A 26,881-nucleotide genomic window follows, 5' to 3' on the forward strand; every position below is an offset into this window, starting at 1 on the left:
CAATGGACAGATGTTTGGGGACGTACTGCTTCCGATGGTTCGGCCGTTTTTGGCCCGAAAAACGGCCGAAAATAAGCCGTGTGAACAGACCCTAAAGCTGCTTTGGCTCAGCATGGGGTCTGTCGTGAGCACTCGTGTACCAAGAACTATGGGGAGCTGGGATCAGATAATAATGATGTAGATCTGTGATCACGCTCTGCTCCAGGGATCTATGCTGAACCTTAGGACTGTGGATAGTAAAACCAGACTGAGGAACACGACAGCGACCGACCTTAATGGGACCGATCTCTATTCCAACTCAGGCGTGACGACTATATATGTGGATATTACAAGAGATTACTGTAAAAAAAAAAAGAAAATCGCAAGTTTCTCACGGAGCACTTCATAAAATAGGAACTATGCAGTCAGGGAGGATGACTATGCGTGTCGCACGGCAAAACCGCTCACATCTTCCTGTCGTTTTTGCCCAGGCGGCTTGTACAGGGGCTTTACACTTGTTTCACCTGTAGAAACCGTGTGTCCAAAAACTGTATTGCAAAACCACGCTCAACAAACTTCTGACGTGTCATAGTGAGATATAATAGTGACATGTCAGAAGTTTTGGATTGCTGGGGGTCCGAGCCCTGAGACCCCCACCGATCGCTAGAACGAAGCAGCTGAAGGTCTCGTGTGATCGCTCGGCCGCTTCGTGTCTGTTCGGCTTTTTCCGGAAAGCCGATGTATCGGAGGACGGGCTCATAGACTTTATATTGACTCCGTACACCGATACATTTATTTCCATAAGAAGCTGAACAGACACGAAGCGGCCGAGCGATCACACGAGACCTTCAGCTGCTTCGTCTCCGTGCACGGACCCCACCAATCAATGAATGTTTAGTTACAATTTAAACGTGCGGTTTTGCCATGTGATTATTAGTTCCTCGGCACAAGAGACTCCACCCTGAAGGCGATAACAATCAGCTCCGGCACCGGTGACGCTACATTTATATGGGGTGATGTGAATCTTGAGCGGTATAGAAGGGAGTAGGGGATATCTGCATTTATTCTTAGCCATTAGACGTGTACGATGATTAAGATGTTAGGACACGTTGATCTGGTGACATTGCTGCAACAACCGTATATGCATCACTAAGGCTTCGTTCACATCTGCGTCCGGGTCCTGTTCTGGCGTTCCGTCTGAGCTTATCGCCAGAACGGAGCCCTGACTGAAACAAACGGAAACCATTGATTTCAATGGTGACGGATCCGGTGCAAATGGTTTTGTTTTGTTTCCGTTGTGCGAGGGTTCCGTCGTTCTGACCGTAGTCAACTGCGCTATTCATTCTGTCAAAACGACTAAACACTTACACCACGTGACAAACGAAAACCCTTTGCGCCGGATTCATCGCCATTGAAATCAATAGTGATGCAAACGGAAACCTACCGTTTCAGTCAGGGTCCTGTTCTCATGGGAAGCTCCGACGGAACGCTAGAACGGAGCCTTAAAGGAGAGAATTCATCATCATCTGATCCCTATCTGGGAGTCTGCAGTATTAATGTTCATACTGCGCCTCCTGGTTCATGATTAGAATCTCAATGAAGACTGACACATGGACAGAGCAGTTGTAACTCTAGATAATAATGCAATTCTGGGTCTGTGGAAAGCTGGGTGACAAACCCTGTTACTGTAATGGTCTGCCAAGATGACCCAAAATATAAGACTTCAGGACGACTCAGACGCATCTACAGAAGTTGCCGGGAATTTCATGAATTTAGAGACCAGTGTAATCCGCCAACCAGACGGCGACCATAGTGACGAGGTGGCACTTTAAGCTCTTAAAAAAAAACAACCTTTTTCTTAGTAATATTATCAAAACTGATTCTACCAACCACAACCAGACACAAGGGATGGGTCCGCTGTTCTACCCTATGTTTGTCAGGGAATGCTGGGAGTTGTAGTTTCTGAACAGCTGGAGAGCCACAATTTGCGGACTTCCTGGTTTACGTTGCGATTTGAGAACTTTATCTGTAGTTGACTTGTTCCCAGCACATCACACAGGAAATGCTGGGAATATTTGGAGACTGTGTGTTTTACCTCTTGCTGTGAGTGCGGACGCTGCCAAAGAGAGACAAGTCGTCTGCGCTGAAATCTGTGTTCAAGAAGTCAAAACTTTCCAGTGCCGTCTCCACCATCAGGCGGTCCATGGAGGGGAGCGCAGCTCCGGGATCACATGACCTCTGCAGAACAGAAACAACCAATAGGAGACAGATCTGTGATTTTATCTAGTGAGATGCACCATAAATCCCAGCATGTCAAGCAGTTCTGTTCATCCATCTACATGATAAGTACAACTTCTCTGCACTAATGGTAGTGATGGGGTTAAACGGTGCAGGGGTTTTCATAAACAGGCGCACTTCAGGATGGAATTCATTGTAACGTCAGCAGTTACTGGAGAAGCCGGATCACGCAGTGCTATGATGGGGTTAGGGCTGGGCAATTAATCGAAAAATAATCAAAACCGAAGTTCAGTGCAATTAATCGACATCTTGCGAATTTTGGTTTTATCAATTATTTTATCCCAGTTTAAACTGTATCTGCATCTTCAGGACGCAGATACAGTTGAATCCAATGGTAGAGCCGGGAGTCGTAAGGTCGCTGCACTAATATTCACTATGTATGGCGGGACTCGAGGCAGTGACGTCCCCGCACCGGTCTGCCCCGAGCCGCACAGACCAGAGGGATCTCCGCCACTCATCATTGGAACGGGTTAGGGGAGTATGTATATTATTATTTTTATCAGGCACTATAGGGGGCAGCTGTGGGACATTATACAGTGCGGGGGCACCTAGGGGGTCTCTATACTGTGTGGGGGGCATATATGAGGGCAGTTATGGGGGCATTACACTGTGTGAGGGCAGCTATAGAGGCATTATATGAGTGGAAGTCTGTTATAGGGGCATTATAGTATGTAGCGGCAGTTATGGAGGGCATTATACAGTGGGGGGGCAGATATAGGAACATTATAATGTGTGGGGATAGCTATAGGGGCAATATACAGTGTGGGGATAAATATAGGGGCAATATACAGTGTGGGGGCAGTGTCAGAGGGTATATTATATACAGTAGCATACAACAGGCTCAGGTGATAAATATTAATTCAATGGCGTAGCATGCAAATAGGGGGTGTGGCATGCTAAAAGGGGTGTGGTCTAAGTAATTATTTAATAATCGTAAATCTAGGCTACATGATCAATCAATCGTGATTTTGATTTAGGCCATGATCGCCCAGTCCTAGGTGGGGTGTTGTAGGGTTTTCAGGGTCTGCACAATTCCTGGATTCCAACACTGACCAACTAGACTTTACCAGGTGAAAGCATCTTGGAGGAAACCCCTCGATTAAAGTAGCAGCTACATGTTTAGTATCACTGACACCCTCCGCCCCATATTCTATGTACAAATACTTGCACTACTCACCTCCAAATATAAATTCTATATACACACACCCCCCTCCCCCATATTCCTCGTAAGAAATCACAAACCAACATTCATTGTCTATTAGACTCCGTGCACCAATAACACTGCTCCTTCTTCCGTCCTCTACATACCAGTACTCACCCCCAGTTCCTCACACCAGGACCCCCTCGCCCCCCGGACTCCACATTGCCACGTACCAATATTCTCTCTCTGAAGTTTAGCACGGACTGCTCCATCTCCTTCATTTTCCACCTTGTGGCCTCCTCTGACCTCAGCAGGTCCAGGACGTCGTCCAGCTGGCGCGGTAGTGACGGTTTCTCGTCTTCGCTGTTCTCTTTGCCTCTGGTGCTTTCCTCTAGAGTCGAGCTGGGGGTCCGGCCCTCCTCCGTGGTGGGGTTTTTGTCAAATTCTAGCCTTGAAGGTTTCCCGGTGTTCTGGGCGCTGTAGTAGTCGGTCGTCTCTCTGAGAATATCCAGCGTTTCGTGACCTGGCGGTTGCTCGTCTCTGGTCAGCTCTTGTGAAGAATACGGCAGAGTCTCCCCACATGAGGACGGTGGACTGGGGGCAGCTTCATCTCCGATCTCCTGTAGATTTCTCAGACTGTCTATGCTGTTCAGCTCCATGCTGTGTCCTAGACTTCGGCGGTCCCTGATAAAGCCGCTGTTGGCCAGATAGCTCAGGATGTACGGGGTCTGGATGTCTTTTTCCAGTGATGGATACGTGCTGCTGTCTAGATCGTTTGTCTGCAAAACAATAATAAAAAAAAAGTGAGGAATAAAATTCCATATAAATAAAACAAAATATTAACTTCTGACAAGTTCCCTATAAGGACCGTCAGCACTCGGTGATCGAGCGTCGCGCTGGACATGAGGATAATAACCTGGTCCCTGTATAATACACAACGGGCAGCGGCTGGGAGTTCACATACAGTACAACGCTGGCTGGTCTGTCCAATCTTCTGTACATAAAAAAGTGGAACTAAACTGTTTTTTTTAAATAAGTTTGACATGTCATAGTAACGTGTCAGAAGTATTGATAAGTGGGGGTCCGAGTGCCGAGACCCCCACTGATCACTAAAACAAAGCGGAAGAAGGGCTCGGATGAGCGTTGTGCTGCTTTGTTTCTGATCTTTCCTTGGAAAGCCGAGCTAGCAGGGTACGGACTCAGACTTTCTACACCGCGGAAAGCCAAGCAGAAGCAAAGCGACACATCGCTCACATTAGCGCTCTTGCCGCTTCGTTTTGGCGATCAGTGGGGGTCTCAGTGTTCAGACCGCTGTTGATCAAAACTTCTAAAATGTCCCTTTGACATGTCAAAAGTTTTATAAAAGTTTAGTTACACTTTAATGATTGTATAAAAAAGTTCTGCAACTTTTTTGTGATGTGTTTTAACTCTTCGCCATTTCCAAGATCTCTGCTTGCTTACATTCATTGTTAGCATTTTCAGCCTCTAAATGCTGAGGGCTTATTACAATGTATCAGTGCAGACATTCCTCTTTGATACAGCAACACATCTCTCTCCTGTCTTGTACACCAGACTGATAGCCCTTACCTGCACTGCTACATTGTAACAAATCCTTAGAAGATGTCAGGAGACGTTTTTAACCTCCGAATGTAAACACTAAAACAAAAAGTCTATTAGAAAGTTGCGGAACTTTTCATTATGCAAAGTTTAAGCTTTATTTATGGAACCCATTTACGGGTCGTCCCCTGGAACCAGATGACATGCAGTGAGACTATAGATACTCACAATGTAAAACTTGTCCCGGAAGCTGGGGGTGTTGGGGGGCGTCCAATGATATAAGGACATTTTCCGGACACTTGATGAAAACTTGTTGCTCATTCCAGGTGTAGACAGGATCTTGCTGCTATCAAATGGGCTGAGAGGGAAAAGACAATAAGAAAAACGTCATTGTACTTATGGCGATTACGAGAGTCTATAAAATTCAATCTAATGGTCAGGCAAGTTTTGCATTTGGTTACCACAAGTATAGGGGAAATCACACAGACTGATCGCAACGTTACACTCGTATAACATCTGTTACAATGACGTAACTTACAATTGATACTTTGTTACTATAAACGTGCCCTGCGGATACCGCCAATCCCTTTACACACAGGTTTTACCCGACCCTGGAATGAGACGGGTCACACAAACTATGACAGTATTCCGGCAGTTCAAGCCAATTGATCACGAGAGAACAGCTGGAAGTCGTCACTTGCTGAACGCGGTCGCACGAGATTAGAAACAGAACCTGCGTTTCATCACCGCGGCTCTTCATTCATAACCTGCCTCTAATGTAATCCAAATAACTAAATAAATTAGTTTGACGGACGGGCGACAAGTTTCTCCTCGGCTTTACTCATGTTACATATCAAAACAAATCCGGCGTCGGTGGCGTGTGAAGCGGCATGTGGCTTTAATGCAAAACTACAAATAACTTCACCGTACAAACAAAAAGGGGCCCCAGGAACACATTCTATTAAGGGGGGGGGGGGGGATTCTGGCTTCATATAAATAAAACTCAAAACTGATATCATTAAAAATTTCTGCAACTTCTAATATACTTTGATTTTTAAATTTCTCCCATTTCCAAGATCTCTGCTTGCGGTCAGTGACTGGGAACATTGATTGTTTGAATTTAGAGACTGAGAGCCCTTCTTAATCTAGTCCTGTTCATAGCTGAAGGTTTGTTGAAATTGTATGTAACCCAGGCAATACTCTGGACTGAACAGTCCGGACTTCAGGCTGATAATATTGGGACATGAGGGAGATTCTAGACTGTAAACAATGATACTGATCTAAGCGGTGTGAGAAGTGGTCGGGAACGGTTTTCAGCTTCTGGATGTAAATGAAAAAAAAAGTTTCTATTCTCGAACAGCAAGAAGAGATCTTGAAAATGGTGAGAAATTAATTATACAAATATTAGAACGTTTCAAAACTTTTCAATATACAAAGAGATTTGCATAAATTCAGGAAACAGAACTCCGGCAGTTCACCCCCAAGCCTCCTATGTTCTCTGCACATATCCTGCGGCCGCTCCTGATCCTTTATGGCAGCGCTGCCTTATACAACAGGATTCAGTTCAGGGGTTTCTATAGTTGCCTTTTAATACTGGAGACTAAGGGCAAATTCACACGAGCGTGTTCGGTCCGTGATATATGGACCGTATCCCGGACCGAACACTCTGACCATAGGAGCCGGGCTCCCTGCATAGTTATCTGTGACGCTCGGAGTCCCGGCCTCGCTACGGAAAACTGTCCCGTACTGAAAACACGATTACAGTACGGGACAGTCAAACCGCAGCGAGGCCGGGACTCCTATCGTCAGTGTTCGGTCCGGGATACGGTCCATATATCACGGACCGAACACACTCGTGTGAATCCGGCCTAAGTAAGAGTGAGTGAGAGCCAGTGTGTGTCATCAATCTGCATCTCTTCATCCTCTAGGCCATTCTGGGACATATAGTTCTGCAAGCTCGAGGGTGGGGGGGGGGTGAAATAAGTCAAACTGCTGAGTTCTGCTACATTAGAGAAGTTTTCCTCTTGGTGATCGCATGCGGTGACTGTCCGGCAATCTCTTACCTCGCACAATGGATGACAAATGAGAAAAACCTGCGAGAAACGCTTGTGGCAGATGAAGCTTTCTGTAGGGATTATCTCAGCACGGAAATATGTGTTCTTGGTACAGACTATCTCATCATTCCATCTAAGCGTTCGAGCCAGGCAGGAAAACAAGGGCTCCCTGCGGACCCGCTCAGCTCTGCTGCATCCCGTGACTGATTGTGACAAGCGCGCCACACGCAGAGCGCATCCTTCTTCCCGTTCTCGTTTACGGCAGGTTATTAACATCTCCATTACCCTCCCGCTCATTCATTGTCCTGAATCCAGAAATGACATATTCACAAACAAACAAGGAGAGGAAGAAACGCGTTTCCAGGGATCGATTGCACAACTGTTAACTGAATGCACCTGCTCTCGTCCCAAAACTGCAGGAGATGAAAGTTTTCTAGTTCTATGTAAATAAATATTGATTGTATAAAAAAAGTTCTGCAACTTTTCATTATGGTTTGTGTAACAAATGCTCACCATTTCCAATATCTCTGCTTGCGGTCAGTGAATGCAAACCTCGTTGACAGCCATAGCCTGAAAACCAGTCCTCAGTGCTAGCACCTATGTGAGCTTGACAAGCTAAGGGGGGGGGGGGGATTCCATTCACTGACAACAAGTAGGAATCTTGAAAGTGGTGAAGGATTTTAACACAAGCTATATTAGAAAGTTGCAGAATTTTCATTATACAAAGTACAGAAAACTGGACTGGGCCCCCGACAAATACGCTCAACATATTGAGCAGAAGTCCTTTTTCTTTGCAGCGGACGTTCCATAAGATATATCCATAGTCCCGCTGTGCGCGGCCGATCACCAGTGAGAAGGATGGATCAGCGCCTCGCTGGTCACACTGCTGTTATTCTTGGCCTCTACAATATACGGAATTGCTCAAATTAGCCAAGGTCCCCCAGCGGTGGGGAGCAAAATGGATCTTGCAATGTCCGGTTCCAAGGGGATCTGACATCAAAGGTCCGGGAGAGAGCGCGCGCGCCATCGCTGTGTTAATATTCTGAATATTTAGAATTACAGCGAGCCAGCATGAATATGTGATGCGGACATCTGATCCAGGACAATAGTCAGAGACCCCCCTCACCCCTCACTCATAAGCGCACAGTTCCAGGTTCTCCCTAATCTACACATGCCGACAGTGAATATCTGGGTGTATTCCAGGAACCGTCCAGTGATGATCTGAGGAGTGCGGCGCATGAAAGCTTAACTGATAATGGACCAAAACGTATGAAGAGAATGATCCATCAAGTATAATACAGCACATCAAGGGTTACAGGGACTCTCCGGGAGGATAACGGCCCGCAGCATAAACTTTTTTTGGCTGGATGAAGGAGCAGAGAGATCTGGGTAAGTATAGATTTTTTTTCCCTGAGTTGCGATTTTTGCGGCAAAAATCGCCGCTTTTCCGCTGCAAAAATCGCAACATCTGCTTTTTGTTGCGGGTTTTACCTACCATCTGCAGCATAACTTGACATGCCGCGGATTAAAAAAAACTGCACCGCAGGTCAATTTCTGAACCTTTTTTTGCCGTGTTTTTTTGCGCAGCGCGTGGATGAGATTGTAATGTAATACGCTGCGGATTTTCTGCAATTAAATCAGTTGCGGAAAATCTGCAGTATTTACACTGTGTGTGAACTCGGCCTTAGGCTGGATTCACACGAGCACATTATGTCCGTAATGGACGGAACGTATTTCGGCCGCAAGTCCCGGACCGAACACACTGCAGGGAGCCGGGCTCCTAGCTTCATAGTTATGTACGACGCTAGGAGTCCCTGCCTCTCCGTGGAACTGCTGTCCCGTACTGAAAACATGATTACAGTACGGGACAGTTGTCCCGCAGCGAGGCAGGGACTCCTAGCGTCGTACATAACTATGATGATAGGAGCCCGGCTCCCTGCACTGTGTTCGGTCCGGGACTTGCGGCCGAAATACGTCCGTCAATTACGGACGAAATGTGCTCGTGTGAACCTTACAGTCATTGGTCTGCTTCTTATCGTGCGGGCAATGATGCAGTCCCCACACGAGTAGGGTTACGCGTATGCTTATCGTTAAAAGCTAGTGCCTGCCGCGGAGGACGAGCATACTCTTGTGTCTACAAGTAGTTAAATAACGGCAGAACACCTAATAATCGCAGTTGTGTTTTCAGTGGAGTTTTGCAGAGATGATAGAAAGCACCCGATGAAGAGCACTAAAAATGCTGCAGACTCCAGAGGAGCCGGATTTGGGACACTTCTTGTTACCGGGCGGAAATTTGTCTGCGACACGGCAGGGTTAAAGCCAGCGTGTAACGTGTTGAATCTGCGAATGTTGTTTCCGGACACTGCGGGACGTTTTACACTGTTTGCATTGGATTTCATGTCGGCCGCAGGCAACGTACAGAATGTATAATTGATCATCCCTCCACAGGGAGGCTCCGCAAGAAGTTTCACTGTGTACCTCCCCTGCAGACATTTTGGCAAAACGTTCCCAATGATCCGTATAGAAGAAGAAAAAATAAAAAAACAACGTACAAAACCTTTTAACAACAGCAGTGCCGGGAAATAAAATCGGGCGCTGTACGATAATTCAAGGCGCCTCCTGCCAGGACCAACGTCCATTACTGGTACTGAGCCGTAAATTATATTACAATGCCGGAGCTCTGGAGAAAAGCGAGCCGGAAAAGTCATCATTTTAATACGACCCAAGAAAAATATGTGCGCTCTCGTCTGCGCTTCCGTGATGGTTTCATGACGATCACAATACGAAGTTCCGTCATTTGTAGAACAGAATCCAACAGCATGTAATGCGGCATACTAAAGTGAATCGTTTTGGGTATGCAGCGGAGATGCATAAACTTCAGCACTTCAATATCAACCCTGGACCCTATAAATACCATGTCCTTGGTGTGATGACCTCTAAAAATGAGCTCAAATAGACTCTAAAGTTGCTTATAGAACAACCAGTAGTGCAGATGATCAGGATTCTTCTATGTGACAAAATGACCCATCAAACTCTCTATTCTCCGCAGCTGGAATCGTCTGATAACATAACAATAGACTAAACTTAGCCGCACAGCAAAGATGAATCCGCTGTGACAGATCGCGAGCTCTGCCGAGGCCGGGGAAACTGACATGTACGGAATATCCGGTAATGATATCAGTAGCTGCACTAAGTCCCGGACAGAAGTCCTTGAGTCCTAATCTTCTGCAATAAAAATTGTGGGTGACAACGTGGCAGTCGCAAGAGCTTTTCCAGACTCCTGAATGGCTATTCTGCTATATGATGCAGCGATACATACTGGGCTCCCATAACTAGACCAATATCATGTTCAGGAATTATTAGAAAGCAGAATGACAGGTCCTATATCAAATTCTGTAAAGGATATACCTATAAAACAGTATATACGGCTTCTATTTAAAGCCAACCTAATCACCGGTCCGTTATGTTCCTGTGGCAGATTTGCTGTAGAAATGTATGAAAACCGAGTCGTTTCTGCACCAGGTGCGTAGATTTTCACAACCCCCATTCAGATGTATGAAACAGTCAGAAAAATGTCTGCAACAAACCTGCCCAGTGTGAACATATCCTACTAGGAGATGAACTGAAGGATCCTTATAGCGAACATGGATTCAGAAGAGTCAGGGGACGAAGACTAACACGCGCACCATTAGGGAATAGTTATGATCATTGACTCCAGCTTCGATGAATTGTCTTTCGGAGTAGGGTTTAAACATCCTCTTTCATCAGAATGCTTTACACTGCAGCCCTGCTTCTTTAGATCGACTTCCAGGAGTGAGAAAACAGCAATGACAGACCCCTTTTATACCTGTGATACGCTATGATACAGTGATAACTAGACAGGGGTGCACACGATAAGATCTACTTACTTCCATATAACTTCCAGCTGTAGCTTAATGGTCCCCAGCTCTGTGATGTCCACGATGATGATTCTTGGTCGAGTGGTAAAAAAGTCAGCGATGTCGCAAGTCACTACCCCGACCATGATGGTGGTCAGGCCCCGCTGCTCTATGACCTGAAAGGTGCAGAAAAATAGAAGAAGATTTGATTCTTAGTCTTAAGGGTCTCACGATTCTGACAATCCTACAAATAACAGGCGGCTGTAGGGTCACTGCCTGACTGGTGCTTTCCGCTATACGTGGTGTGAGCGACTCTGGTCCAGTCACCTGGATAAAACATTCAGCGGAGTTGATATTTGTTCAGGACAATTTACAAAGCTTTTGATTTATTTTTGTGGACCGTGAAGAATCCCTGATTCATCTGAGGAATGGCAGTAAAGTCTCTGACGGTGCGGTCTGGATTTGTGTGCGCGCTGCTGGTTACACTCGGCCCGCCACTGTGCGCCATGCTAAGCCACCTATATAATGTAAGGTATGCATACCTCTTTACTCTATAGACCTTTAACACTGAGGGGTGTCTTGGAGGGCAGCCAGATGTCATAAATACTATGTAAATGCTCCATATGTTTCTGGACATCTGGGAACTGTTACTTGTAATGTTTTGCTGCTGTTGTGCGACTCTACAGTGTGAAGGAGGCCACAGACATAATAGTTACCGGCTTGTCCGTGCACCATGATGGTTATTGGCAATGACGCTCGTTTAATACTGTGTGGAAGCTCAAGGGTTAAAAATGTTCGGTTCGTCGGTCTCCATTTGCATGTAGTTTGTAGAATTGACACATTCAAGGCAGTTTCTTAAGAGATTACAGGACTGATTGTGACAGTTACGTAGTTAGTACAGTTGAAAAAAGATGCATCTCCATCAAGTTCAACCAAGGGACGGGAAAAAGGGGACGGATGAAACAAAAATTCGACACATTGACATGGGAGCTGATATTTTTCCGTTCTAGGAAATTATCAAAGCCTTTTATCAAGCCATCTACTGTCCATGCTGTGACAGCTCCTGCAGTAGACTATTCCACAGATTCACCACTCTTACAGTAAAGAATCAGCTCCTGCAGTAGACTATTCCACAGATTCACCGCTCTTACAGTAAAGAATCAGCTCCTGCAGTAGACTATTCCACAGATTCACCACTCTTACAGTAAAGAATCAGCTCCTGCAGTAGACTATTCCAGATTCACCGCTCTTACAGTAAAGAATCAGCTCCTGCAGTAGACTATTCCACAGATTCACAGCTCTTAGGGGGGATTCACACGAGCGTGATTTTCGTACGTGCAGGCCGCGTATTTTTCACGCACCACGCACAGCCCTATAGAAGTCAATTGGGCAGTTCAAACAGTGCGTGATTTGTGCGCAGCATTTGTTCGCTGCGTACAAAACGCGACAGGTTCAATATCTCCGCGTATTTCGCGCATCACGCACCCATTGAAGTCAATGGGTGCGTGAAAACCACGCAGGTCGCACGGAAGCACTTTCGTGCGAACCGACTGAAACAGCGCACCAGCTGTCAAAAGGATGAAAGTAAACAGAAAAGCACCACGTGCTTTTCTGTTTCCAAACATCCAAATGGAGTGTCTTTGAGATGAGCGAACCCGGACAATCGAACCGAACTTCATCGGGTTCGGCCGAACTCGTTTTGGCCGAACCCGGCAAAAAAATTTCCGGTACGCGACGTCAGGAGATAGTCACTGTCCAGGGTGCTGAAAGAGTTAACCTGTTTCAGCACCATGGACAGTGACTACCGATCCCAATAAACATGAACCTGTAAAAAAAAAACGAAGTTCTGACTTACCGATAACTCCCGGCATCTTCCTCCAGTCTGACCTCCCGGGATGACAATTCAGTCCAAGTGACAGCTCCAGCCAATCACAGGCCAAGCACAGGCTGCAGCGGTTACATGGACTGGCGCGTCATCCAGGGAGGTGGGGTCCGATGTCAAGAGAGGCGCGTCACCAAGGCAACGGCCGGGAGGGAAGTTCTCGGTAAGTACGAACTTTTTCTTTTTTTTTTTAACAGGTTTCTCGATATTGTGTTCGCCATTCACTGTCGAGGGTGCTGAAAGAGTTACTGCCGATCAGTTAGCTCTTTCAGCACCTTGGACAGTGACGGGCGTCGACTAGCCTCATCTCTATGATGGCGGCTGCGCATCATACACGGATGATACACGCAGCTGTCAAATGGTTTTTGCGCGCGCAAAACGCAGCGTTGTTTGCGCGCGCAAAAACGCAACGTTCGTCTGAATCTGCCCTTACAGTCAAGAACCAGCTCCTGCAGTAGACTATTCCACTGATTCACCGCTCTTACAGTCAAGAACCAGCTCCTGCGGTGACTATTCCACAGATTCACCGCTCTTACAGTCAAGAAGACTTGTCGCCTCTGCAGGTTGAACCTTTTTTTCTCCGGATGGAGGGGGCGTCCCCTTGTCTTTTGAGGGGGTTTTACATGGAGCAGGTTTTCACTATATTTCTTGTATGGGCCCTATATGGTCATCATGTCCCCCCTTAGTCGTCTCTTTTCAAGGCTAAATAGGTTTAATTCTTTTCATCTTTCCTCATCACGGAGATCCTCCGCGCCCCTTATAAGCTTTGTTGCACTTCTTTGTATTTTTCCTAAATCTAAATCTGATATTTTGCAAATCCAGTATGACCCCTGCTTTCCTGTTAAAGGATTTTATATGGTTGTATAGAAATAAATCTTAATCAATGTAGAATTAAAAGTTTTGCAACTTCCTAATTCACTTTGTGATTCAATTTTCAAGCTTTTTTCCCAGATCTCTGCTGGTCAATGAATGAAAACCTTCATTGTTTACATTTAGAGGCTGCAAAGTTGTCTTGCCCTAGAGTCCTGCTCACACAGCTGATGAGGTTTTTACAATGTATCGGTGTAGATAAAGAGTGGTCAGCCTGAAATCCAGGACAGGACATTTGTGCGGTTTTGTATTGCTCAAAGAGGGTTGACTAGACCGTTACACTAAGGCCTCATGCACACGACCGTATTTTTTCCCACCCGTAAATACTGGCGTAAATACGGGTCCGGTGTCACACGTATTCGACCCGTTTTGCACCAGTATTTAAGGGCACGTTTTTGGCGGCAAAATAGCACTGCACTAATCGGCAGCCCCTTCTCTCTATCAGTGCAGGATAGAGAGAAGGGACAGCCCTTTCTGTAATAAAAGTTAAAGAAATTCATACTTACCTGGCCGTTGTCTTGGTGACGCGTCCCTCTCTTCACAGCCAGCCCGACATCCCTGGATGACGCGGCAGTCCATGTGACCGCTGCAGCCTGTGATTGACCTGTGATTGGCTGCAGCGGTCACATGGGCTGAAACGTCATCCAGGGACGGCCAGGACGTCGGGCCGGATGTCGAGAGGGACGCGTCACCAAGGCAACGGCCGGGAGACCGGACTGGAGGAAGCAGGAAGTTCTCGGTAAGTATGAAAGTCTTTTATATTTATTTTTTACAGGTTTATACTGATCGGTAGTCACTGTCCTGGTGCTGAGTTACTGCCGATCAGTTAACTCTTTCAGCTCCCTGGACAGTGACTATTTACTGACGTCGCTTAGCAACGCTGCCGTAATGACGGGTGCACACATGTAGCCACCCGTCATTACGGGAGCTCCATAGACTTCTATGGACTGTCCGTGCCGTTATTACGGCCTGAAATAGGAAGTGTTCTATCTTTTTTAACGGCACGGGCACCTTCCCGTAAGAAAACGGGAAGGTACCCGTGGCCAATAGAAGTCTATGAGCCCGTTATTACGGGTCGTAATTACGACCCGTAATAACGGGAGTTTTTTACGGTCGTGTGCATGAGGCCTAAGGGTGGGGCGCAACGTGGTGGCATTTATGTGATCGCACTGCGGATGAAAACCACGCTGGCATGCTGTTCGCCATGGTCATCAAATCGCATGTTAAGGGTGGTGCGTTGTTGCTGGGAAAACCACTGGTTACCTGCAAAATAGTTCAGCTATTAATAAATAGATCCTTATGGCTGCCCGATTTTGCAGGTAAATCGGCAAGTAAGCCGCCCCACCCTAACAGCCTGCGGATGTGTGCGTAGGACTAGGTCAGAATGAATTTTCAGCTTCCGAATGTGCATATGAATGTTTCCACTCACTGACAGCAAGCAGAGATATTGTACATGTTGTGGAATTAAAAACATAAGAAAGTTGCAGAACTTTTCATTATACAATAAGCTTTTATTTACTTAAGACAGCATCGAAAATGAATGGACGATGCTCCGTTATTACATGATCTACTGAAATAAAAATTCCCCTATAGAGCAGTGGTGTCCAACAGGCAGGAGACCACGGCCCTATCATCAAGGCACAGACACCATATTATGCATATAAACTACAGGGGTGTCTGTCCGCTCAACGGTGTATGACGACCCCACATCCTTTACCTTAATTTCAAAGTTCTCGCAGAGATTCGGTATAAATATTCTCTCCTCTTCATCCCACATTTGGCTGTCGTCTGTTTCTATCTTGCCTTTTAACCTCCACCTCTGGCGACCCAAACGTACCAGCACCTGTGGAACAGCACGCAACGACGTGAACTAGGGAATAGAAGCGGCACCTCCCTAGTCCTTGTTCTGTTAAAGGAACTCATTGCAGGAATTGTTACTATTTTGCGGTTATTGGGCTCCGTGCCCTGAGCAGCTGGCATGACTTTGGCAACAGTTTTTTTGTGTGGGGTAAAAATGGTGCAATTTGAACGTGACCTGCACCAACGCAGCATGGACGTATGTGTGAATTTGGTGCAAAATTTGTTATGTTATGAAAAAAATGTCTGGATAGCCCTGGCACTTCACTGGTTAAAGGCGACTGCTGCTTTGCGAATAAACTTTCCAGCGCCCATAATAACACATTGTACTCCGCAGCATACGTTACTTAGATCCCTGTGTCACGATTAGGTCTGCTTTACTTTTCTTCTGTCAGATACCAAGACCCCAGACATTTTCCACGCCCCCACAGCTACATGTAATTCCCAGATACGATCTATCACAGCAGGCCGTAAAGTGCAGCCATTAATCTGCTCATACACAATGGAGCGGCAATGTTAGCGGAGGCTCCACGTGAACCGAGTTCACTGTTCCCCTGGTTCGTGGTTACTGAAAACGTGTCCGGATGTTACTGGCAGCGAGCTCCTGGCTGGGTCGTAATTCCAGGTTTTATGGACCACGACGTGGTTCGGTTTCACTAACAATATGAAACAATATTTTCTCTGAGTGTTTACTGTACCTCATAATGGTCTCCGGGGCAGAGCCGAGCGTAACCCACCAGACCTAGACAGGACAAGGGAAGGATCACAATTACTCAAACTATCATTTTTTGGAGATGTTTAATAGAATTATTCTCAAACAGCGCCCCAGTATTTAACGAAGCGCCGTGCCCTCCCCCGCAAGTGCAACACCCCACACACCCTAAACGTCCGATTACATGACCCAAAATGGGCCCTGAAAACGAGCGCCGATCAGTGAGGCAGCTCGTTGATCGGCGCTCAGTTGCTCCTTTCACAAGGCTCATGTGTGGGGACGAGCGCTCGTTACTGCGATGTTCGTCCCCAGACATGTTCATCTCCTGTGCATTATAAGAGGTTCTCCAGTCTTATGTGAACTAAACTAAAAAGCCATTTTAAGATCTCTGCTTACTGTCCGAGAAATCAAAACATTCCCACTTAAATACAGAAGCTGAAAACCCATCCAGATCATTTCCTTCTGACACAGGTGCACAGCTCGTAACATTGTACCAAATCGATCTCTCGTAGAGAGTCGTTTAGCTTTGGTACCATTCGCTGACAGCAAGCAGAAATTTTGCAAAAGGGTGAGGAATTCAAATACGTGTATGAAAAAGTTGCAAGACCTTTCGTTATACAATGAATGATCTTTTTATTTACATACGTGATGAGAAATATCAGAGGTGGAATCCCAAAAGAGGATGGGGGTATTACTGCCCACAAATTCATGTACTTGGTTATTAAATCAGACAGAGCAGAAGTGACAATCCTCACCACAAACCAAACCCAAACATATAACAGAGTAGCCATTTTTGTATACAATTTGGTCAATTTCAAAGAGTCGTCTGTCTATAGGATATACTAGCGTGTGTAGGATTACCTTTCATCTTAATGAGAAATTCTCCCAGATGGACTTCCAGCGCTCCTTCTATCATACACATATCCTACAGTGAGATACAACAAATAAAGAGATCAGGACGTCTGCCTCACGCGCTGACGTGATCGGACCTGGGACTGCACCGAACGTTCATCAGCCTGTTCCCCGCCCCCCCGACCGCACTCTCACTATTACCCAGTCAGAGATGTCCTATAAAGAGGACTATATTCACACAAGATAGAAAAAATGCAGAAGCAACTTTCTAAAATATTTTGTGTTTCAATTCTTTGCCATTTACAAGATCTCTGATTGCTATCAATGAATGAAAACATTCTTGTTTACACCCAGAGATATCTGACGGGTCCGACTTGCTTTTCGGGGCCAGCCAGCAGGACCCCAATACACAAGATTGACGGCTGATCCTATGAGTATTGTTGGGTATGGCTGGCATAAAAACACAACCTGATCCGTTTCTGTTCACAAGGCTGCGAGACTTGCTAGAAGAGAGAGCTCTAATAGACCTAGGGTGCATTACGCTAAATCGTGGACAAAAAATGCGGCGTTATTTTTATTTTCTATTATTTTTTTTTTATCCAACACCCCACAAAATCTGCTTGTGTGAATACACCTTTAAACAGATGCAGGGCTTGGTAAGTATATCAGAACTCTCTACTCTAACGAGCCTAACAGCTGTGTGAGCAGGACTTTTTTGTGAGTTTTCAGCCTCTAGATGTAAACAAGTATGTTTATATTAACTGAAAGCAAGCAGAGATCTTGAAAGCAGTGAAGCATCAAAACACGACGCAAGATGAACCAGAATTCTGGTACAAATTGCACCAAATGTATTATGTGTAGTTGACACTTTTCACGGCCCCCTCAATAGTTTTAAAAAGTGTCTAGAAGAAGGGTCGAGGCGAAGAGAAATTACACTGCGCGCCATTCTTGGGGCACATATCGGTGTAAAGTACGCCAGCTACGAGAAAAGTGACTGACACGCCTAGCAAGTTGCCCCAGATTTATCATACAGCGTGCACGGTGATACATTTGGTGCCGTTTCTGCCGGTCATGTCTAGTTTTATCCCGTCTCACCCAAAGCCTATTAGAGAGTTGTTGGATCTGACACTATACAAGGACTTTAGTTCTGGGCCTTTAATAGAAAGATGCAAACGTCGATCTTAGTGCAGTGAAGTCACAAGGTTTATGCCGAGATGTCTCCACATGTGAAATGAGAAGGGCCAGGCAGCCAATCCTATTAATATCGCAGCTGCCGGGGACTCTCGGCTCATTTCCATCAGGACTCTGCTCCACATACAGAGACAAGTAACATCTGTCCTCCCTCGTCCTCCACACGTGTATCTGGCGAGTCCGCACTGTTTATGGACATTGTCAGCCTGTTGCAGTAATGTAAAGCAGATGTCTGATGGACTCCAGGTCAGGACGTGATATATAAGGGACTCATGAATGTCAGCACAGCCTCTTTACATACAGATATATTATGGAGTAGCGAGGACATTGTCATCATTATCAGGTGGAGGCTTCTTGTCCCCTGCAGATACAGCTCTGTAATGCCCGGAGGTTGTCTCTGACCACATTCATACATTGGTCCCAGTGTCTATTGCAACAAATGAGACGGAATTATAAAGAAGTAAACAATCCAGGGGCCCTACCAGGAGATCCAGGGGCCCTACCAGGAGATCCAGAGCCCCTACCAGGAGATCCAAGGGCCCTACCAGGAGATCCAGGGGCTCTACCAGGAGATCCAGAGCCCCTACCAGGAGATCCAGAGCCCCTACCAGGAGATCCAGAGCCCCTACCAGGAGATCCAAGGGCCCTACCAGGAGATCCAGGGGCTCTACCAGGAGATCCAGGGGCCCTACCAGGAGATCCAGGGGCCCTACCAGGAGATCCAGGGGCCCTACCAGGAGATATAGAGCCCTACCAGGAGATCCAGGGGCCCTACCAGGAGATCCAGGGGACCTACCAGGAGATCCAGGGGCCCTACCAGGAGATCCAGGGGCCCTACCAGGAGATCCAGGGGCCCTACCAGGAGATCCAGAGCCCCCAGCTTCTCAATGTATTCATATTTATCTAAAACATGTTTTTAAGTTTGGAGTGTGACCTGTCCACCAGTAATGACAGGTGAGGGTCTCTCAGCAGTGCAGAGTATTTCAGAAAATACGAGTGCTTGCTGTGTGAACAATGTAACCGCATTACAACACTACAACATAATGGTTGTATCCTACCTCCGTGCACTCCTGGAAGTTTTTGCACAGCTCTAGGAGACTTTCCCTGGAGGCTTTCGTTGATGGAGAGAGGGAAAAGGCTTGTTTCATGTTGCACGCGCCGACACGCAGCCGCCATTGTATGCAGTAGGTTTCATACAGCTCCTCGATCTATAAAGTCATAATTTAACCAGTTAAATAAAGCAAAACGCGTGAGTGAAGATGGTATGCTTGAGTGGAAGATGCACACACAGACATCACGACACAGAACCAGAAGTATATAGGTGTTAGAACATGAAAATCAGGGGGTTACTGATTCGGGGACTCCCCCCTCTTTTGCTTTAATACGTGTAGTATTTAATAGCTTTGCCCATAAACGTCTTCAAATGAAAAAGCAAAAAGGAAAGATAAAACACAATCTGAAGCTTATAAACGCAGCAGAGCTGGACTCCCATCTATGTGCTCGCCCCTAGGCTTCAGAATACAGAGCGGTGACAAGGTCGGGACAGTCAGCTCTATAGGTGAGGCCACCTCTGTGTATATGAGGACATAATCCTTATTATGTAACACGTGCGACTGTAGCACCGGGACCTGCACAGTGCTGGAACGTGTCATCCAGAACAATGCATCTTGTAGTGGTCGCGTTCTGGAATCCGGCAGCGAAGAGAAGATTATCTGTACCGGCGACCTCTAAATTACAGGGTAACGCGGAGCGACTTCCTGAAAAATGTTGCACATTCGACTCCGGCAATGGGATGACAAGGACTTTCCTAAATTACAGTTTACTAGAGAGGAGAACGGCAACAAATGACCAAGATAAAAGGGTTGCTCGCGATCAAGGTCACAGCGCTGGACTCCAGCAGGAGAACGGGTAATGACTGTAATTCACAAACCCCGGGGGTCCATCGCTGGGGTAAGAACTCTCATTCTACTGCAAGAGGCTAAACCGACCGGCAACAATCAAACTTAGAATCACACGCATTTTATAACGATGTAAAAAAGACGAATACTGCGGTCCCTAAGGAGAAGTCATACAGGGCAGATATGCAGCGTAAAAGTACACCGAGTATATATCCTGGAACCTGGAGTGAATTCCACTAGAAAACCAGCACCAAATTGTGGCGCAGTTTTCCGGGTGGAACCCCCACTGCGGAAACCAGGGCTAGAAAAAAAAAAAAAGGGTCAATACTTACCCCAGGGCATTGTCCATCGCGGAAAAACCAGTGTTTATGCGGTTTGTGTCCTTACCCTAAGGCGGAATTCAGACGAACGTAGGTTACGTCCGTGTGACGGCGGTTAAAACAACGGCCATCACATGGACGCATGTATTTCAATGGGGCCATTCACACGGCCGCTGAAAAAATAGAACATGCCCTATTTTGTTCCTTTTCGCGGATCCCTCCATAGACAAGTCTTTGAGGATCCGTGAAAACGGAACCCGCGCGGGGCACCCCGGACGTAAAAAACGTCACGTTTTTCACACCCGAGTTTCCCCATGTTCGTGTGAATCTGGCCTTACACTAGAATGAACTTGTGGGTTTTCAACTTTTCTAACTTTGGGTGTTTGTCATGAAGGGAATCTTCCAGACTGAAATATACGCTTTGTTTTCGGTCAGGTTATTAATAATATATTTTTATTTACTCTATTTCAGGGAAAGTTTAATGAAATTGAACGCGGCCGCCATTGCCGAGCAGAGAGGTCTAATCATGGTCAATTATGATAGAAATGGCTGAATGGAATTTTTTCTATTAAAGAAAAATAAATCAAAATCAGTGACTTGTATTTACTGGGGATTTATTTTAGAAGAAAAATAAATAAATTTGAATAAATCCGTCAGCTTCAGGGATGGGCAAGACCTGAATGGAAAAAAAAAAAAAAAAAGTAGATTTTGCGCCTGATTTCATACTTTACAATGCAGAGGATCAAATCTGTAGTGCAAATCCCCAGCATGCCCTGAATTCCGCACTGATTTTTTCCACTACGTGTAGATGGGTTTTTATACGTATGCTTTTATTGCGCATGTATTTTACTGTAAATTGTTGTATATTTTTTAATACGGAATCCAAAACACAAATCGGAGAAAAAAAATTCCGCGTTGTGTAAACTCACCCTTAAAGATGACAACTTCATATATTTTTTAATCCATTTTGCTGGCTCAGCCCGGATGAGGGTTGTTTAGATGAAATAATAAATGTGCACATTGTACCCTATTACATCCAAGTCTCGGGGTTCAGGGTTTTACCCGCAAGTACTGAGTAAAAATGTTGCAGGAATCCGTGTGTCACAGGACGTGTATGTGAAGAATGTGTGAAGCAGCAACAGCGATGACATCTGTCCCCCAGATGTGGAAACATGGCGACGCGGGATCACGCACTGCGGCCGCCCGGCACCTCCACAGTAAATCATACAAACAATCCCCACAGTAAAGCACGTACCTTACTTATGTGAAACTCCAGCTTCCTTATGTGTCTTTCAATTAGACGAATCTCCTTATAAAGCAAAGAAAGGCAGATTAGTGCGCAAACATTTCTAGAAAAGCCACTCCCTTAATCCGGCTCCGACGGATGTGACATGTGACGGATTATTGGACGTTCTGGATTATAGGAAGGGCATAGACACCTATATAAATATTCCCTGTTCGGTCTTCAGCATTCGTGAAATTCCACATTGTACAAAAGTTTATTGTTGAATTATCGAAGTTGCTGTATTATCGATTGCGGGATTAGGGGAATTTATATTATGAACAAATATTAATTTAACGTCAAATTATGGAAGATGAGATCCAACGTGTCCGATACCGCTCCAACATCTGCCGTTGCAGGATGGTCGTAACGCCCCCCCTCCCCCCTACACATTAAATGCTTGGTCAACCCCCAGACATTGCTGGGTTTGGCCGATTTTATATTCTACGTAGTCCGTTCACGGCTATAATATAAGTGCCCCAGACGAGCGTGTATTATGTCCATGTGACGGCCGTCACATGGACTTTGGTATTTTTTTGCGCTTCATGTATCCATCTGTAGACTCTGGTCTATGGGTAATGCAGGATAACTCGTCCCACAAGGGCACACATCGGACGTGAAATACTGTCGTTTTTCATGTCTGAGGTTTTTGCCACGTTGGTGTGAATGTAGCTCTAGGTGAAGGCCCGGCAGCCACGATCAAGTCTCAGGGCCCGATGGGATGACAAAGTGCTATATGTTAAGATTCGGTTTATTTGACTTTCTTGAAGAGATCTTCTTATTATTTTCTATGTCCATCCAGTAATCCAAGGTTTGTGGAAAACGGCCGGGTCCCAAACGCCGTCGTAAAGGAATTATCCGCTAACAAGACACGAGTTGTAGCTTTGAGGGAATATTCAGATGCAGATTTGCTGAAGTAAAACAATCCCGTTCAGAAGTATTGCACAAATCTGCCGCGTGTGAACGTGCCCTTACATGCATTAGTACTTGTAGTTTATGTGGATTCCACTGAACATAACGCAAATGACGTCGACATCAGATCACAATAAGGCTCTGTTCACACGGAGTCTTTTCAGACGTTTTTCGGGCTGTAAACGTCCCGAAAAACGACTAAAAAATCAGAAGCAGAACGCTTCAATGGTAAAATTGAACTTGATTTCAATGGGAAAAACGGCGTTCTGTTCAGACGGGGCGCTTTTTACGCGCAGTTTTTCAAAACGGCCACGTAAAAAAACGGCCGCGAAAAATAAGTACATGTCACCTCTTGAGCCGTTTTTGGAGCGTTTTTTCATAGACTCTAAAGAAAAACAGCTCCAAAAACAGCCATGAAAAACGCAATGATGAAAAAATGTCTGGAAAGCCCCTCCGTATTTTCAGACATTTTTTATTTTGTGTGTGCAAAGAAAAAAACCAAACGGTGAATGCTTGTGTTTCTGTTTAGACTGGGCATCCCCCATACATGACAGGATCCGCTCCGTTATATACATGCTCACTAACCCTTCATGTCTTATGAGAATAAGCAGGAACCGGAAGCAATGAGATAAGGTGGAGGAAAGAGAAGATGATCAGGAGACAGAACCTCCCCCAGTTATTCATGGTAATCAGCAGCACAGGCGGGGACTCACCTTGTCCAGGTCATAGACGTAGCCCTGTAATAGAGGACGGTCAGTCGGAATCTGCACTTCGCTGGTTTAATATACAGTTCTTGATGAGATCGTTGGGGCATTTTTTTATTTTTACCATTAAAGGGGTTTCCTGGTTGTAGGACGAGATCGCTTAGTCACTATTTAATGAGAAGTTTTGCTATTTTTTGTATTTCAATTCTTCCCGATTTTTAAGCTCTCTGCTTGCCACCAGTGAATGGAAACAATAGTCTACAATGAGAGGCTGCACAATTTTACCTATTAACTTTTTGCTGACTCAGGTGCCCAGCTTGTTGCAATGTTCCATATATTAGAAAGTTGCAGTACTTTTTTTTAACATTTTACGATGGTTTAGCTATAAACTGGTCCTTTAAAGAAAAAAACTTCTATAAAATCTCCTTAGAAAGTATTTCATGTCGAATGCTTTCTATGTATTGTGCACTTCAATGACCAATAATAAATAAATGTGTGCGTGTATTAGGAACTTCAAAAAAGAAAAGAAAATGTCAGATGCATCATCGCTATGAGGAGTAACGCACGATTTAATCACGTAGGGAATGGCACTGGTCGAGTTGCTCTAAGTTTCTGAATAATCTGCATCTAAACATTCATACGAATAACCTTGCTAGGTAAATGGGCACAACCAGGTCTGGCATCTAGAGAGGGAGAGAAGGAGCAAATATTACACCATCTTGGGCCTCCCCGAATTCACAGGCTTGGCACTGTAGTCCGCGTACTATAAGATTGCAGTGGTATTATTTCGGAACGGTGAAGCCCTGCATGGTGATATTATTTGGTCACTTTATGGCAATATATTTCGAGCGCTGTACAGCGGTTGATTGGGATAATAAAAAAAAATGTTAGCTTTTTTTTTTTTACCCAGAAACAGCACCACTGTATGTGGTAATGCATCTCATCCCCAGTAAGATGGACACCGGACACAACCCAAGGCCGGGAGTGCCATCCTTTCTGGAAATAAAAAAAGCAAACCCTTTATTCTAATCCTGGACCAGTCCTATCATTTCAGAACTGCATGGCGGTATTTATTGGGCACCACATGGCGGTATTTATTGGGCACCACGTGGCGGTATTTATTGGGCACCACATGGCGGTATTTATTGGGCACCACGTGGCAGTATTTATTGGGCACAACATGGCTGTATTTATTGGGCATCACATGGTGGTATTTATTGGGCACCACATGGCGGTATTTATTGGGCACCACATGGCGGTATTTATTGGGCACCACGTGGCAGTATTTATTGGGCATCACATGGCGGTATTTATTGGGCACCACATGGCGGTATTTATTGGGCACCACATGGCGGTATTTATTGGGCACCACGTGGCAGTATTTATTGGGCACAACATGGCTGTATTTATTGGGCATCACATGGTGGTATTTATTGGGCACCACGTGGCGGTATTTATTGGGCACCACGTGGCAGTATTTATTGGGCATCACATGGTGGTATTTATTGGGCACCACATGGCGGTATTTATTGGGAACCACATGGCGGTATTTATTGGGCACCACGTGGCAGTATTTATTGGGCACAACATGGCTGTATTTATTGGGCACAACATGGCTGTATTTATTGGGCATCACATGGTGGTATTTATTGGGCACCACATGGCGGTATTTATTGGGCATCACATGGCGGTATTTATTGGGCACCACGTGGCGGTATTTATTGGGCATCACATGGTGTTATTTATTGGGCACCACATGGCGGTATTTATTGGGCATCACATGGCGGTATTTATTGGGCACCACGTGGCGGTATTTATTGGGCATCACATGGTGGTATTTATTGGGCACCACATGGTGGTATTTATTGGGCACCACATGGCGGTATTTATTGGGCACCACATGGCGGTATTTATTGGGCACCACATGGCGGTATTTATTGGGCATCACGTGGCAGTATTTATTGGGCACAACATGGCTGTATTTATTGGGCATCACATGGTGGTATTTATTGGGCACCACATGGCGGTATTTATTGGGCATCACATGGCGGTATTTATTGGGCACCACGTGGCAGTATTTATTGGGCACAACATGGCTGTATTTATTGGGCATCACATGGTGGTATTTATTGGGCACCACATGGCGGTATTTATTGGGCATCACATGGCGGTATTTATTGGGCACCACGTGGCAGTATTTATTGGGCACCACATGGCTGTATTTATTGGGCACCACATGGCGGTATTTATTGGGCACCACATGGCGGTATTTATTGGGCACCACATGGCGGTATTTATTGGGCACCACATGGCGGTATTTATTGGGCACCACATGGCGGTATTTATTGGGCACCACATGGCGGTATTTATTGGGCACCACATGGCGGTATTTATTGGGCACCACATGGCGGTATTTATTGGGCATCACATGGTGGTATTTATTGGGCATCACATGGTGGTATTTATTGGGCACCACATGGCGGTATTTATTGGGCATCACATGGCGGTATTTATTGGGCACCACATGGCAGTATTTATTGGGAAGTATATAGAGCTTGAAATTAAAGTGCCATTATTTCGGCCTTCTATGGAGGTATTTGTGGGGCACTGAATGCTTTTACCATCAGTAGTTTATTTTTATTGACAAATGTTTCTGTTTTTACAAAATAAAGGAATATAATACAGTAACAATATACAACGTAGTACACGATGTCATTGATCAGATAGTACACATATGTCCTTAAGTGGGAACAAAGTCCATACAGGTCATAGCAACGACATATACATACGATGTACCTACAATGTATATAGAGTAAACCGTTCTGCACTGGATGCTTTTAGAGGCTGCTGTTCTTATAGGGGCCCCCACATAATGGATCTCTGAATCAATGACTGGACTGCACTTGTGTTGGGAATGAAACGCGTCTTATTGATGAGACTTTCAGTTCCCAGGTAATTCTATCTGAGCTTGAACCCGTGGAACAGAACAGGTATGGAGTGTGTACAGGCAGGAGGGATAATTGTGTCCCTTACCAGTCTGGAGTTTCTTTTTATGTCTTTCTGTTGGCCGGTCAGGAAATCCAGCTGCGATTGATGTTCTTCAAGGTACTCGCTGCAAAATTAGCCAAGGGTATTCCAATTATTGTTATGCAAACCACAACACAGGTCACGGCTCTCTAAGGAAACAGCTGAACTTAATGAACATGTTTTTAGATTGTAATCGCTGAGAAAATTCCTCCTTTAAAGCCATAAGTAGAACAGCGAGAGCCTCCAAGTGCTGGAACGTCTACAATAGGAGGCCATTGCTCTTCAACCTCTCACATTAGCGCCATGTGCCAGTGGAGTGGTCAACATATGAAAAGAATATTATTATGGTGACACCGAATACCCAAGTGTTTATAGGTTACTGAGAGCATTCACTTAACAGGGTGCCCAGCAATTATAACCAATTAGGGCAAACATTTTACCAAAAAGGCAGTAACGCAAAACTAATG

At 45.5% G+C, this 26,881-nt stretch overlaps 1 protein-coding gene across 2 annotated transcripts in view; it reads right to left on the reverse strand.

The window, feature by feature from the left end:
• RIPOR3 (RIPOR family member 3) overlaps positions 1–26,881 on the reverse strand; it is a 97,191-nt gene that overhangs the window by 12,483 nt on the left and 57,827 nt on the right. For both annotated transcript variants that reach the window (XM_075845957.1, XM_075845958.1), the window contains 11 exons: positions 26,421–26,499; positions 23,397–23,420; positions 21,745–21,798; positions 19,330–19,479; positions 17,090–17,153; positions 16,215–16,258; positions 15,377–15,502; positions 10,938–11,083; positions 5,204–5,333; positions 3,652–4,197; positions 2,075–2,217 (listed from right to left, as the gene is read on the reverse strand). In XM_075845957.1, coding sequence (XP_075702072.1) covers positions 2,075–2,217; positions 3,652–4,197; positions 5,204–5,333; positions 10,938–11,083; positions 15,377–15,502; positions 16,215–16,258; positions 17,090–17,153; positions 19,330–19,479; positions 21,745–21,798; positions 23,397–23,420; positions 26,421–26,499 — 1,506 coding nt within the window. The remainder of the gene's footprint in view (positions 1–2,074; positions 2,218–3,651; positions 4,198–5,203; positions 5,334–10,937; positions 11,084–15,376; positions 15,503–16,214; positions 16,259–17,089; positions 17,154–19,329; positions 19,480–21,744; positions 21,799–23,396; positions 23,421–26,420; positions 26,500–26,881) is intronic.

The sequence above is a fragment of the Rhinoderma darwinii genome, chromosome 13, assembly GCF_050947455.1.
Source record: "Rhinoderma darwinii isolate aRhiDar2 chromosome 13, aRhiDar2.hap1, whole genome shotgun sequence".
Taxonomy (NCBI): domain Eukaryota; kingdom Metazoa; phylum Chordata; class Amphibia; order Anura; family Rhinodermatidae; genus Rhinoderma; species Rhinoderma darwinii.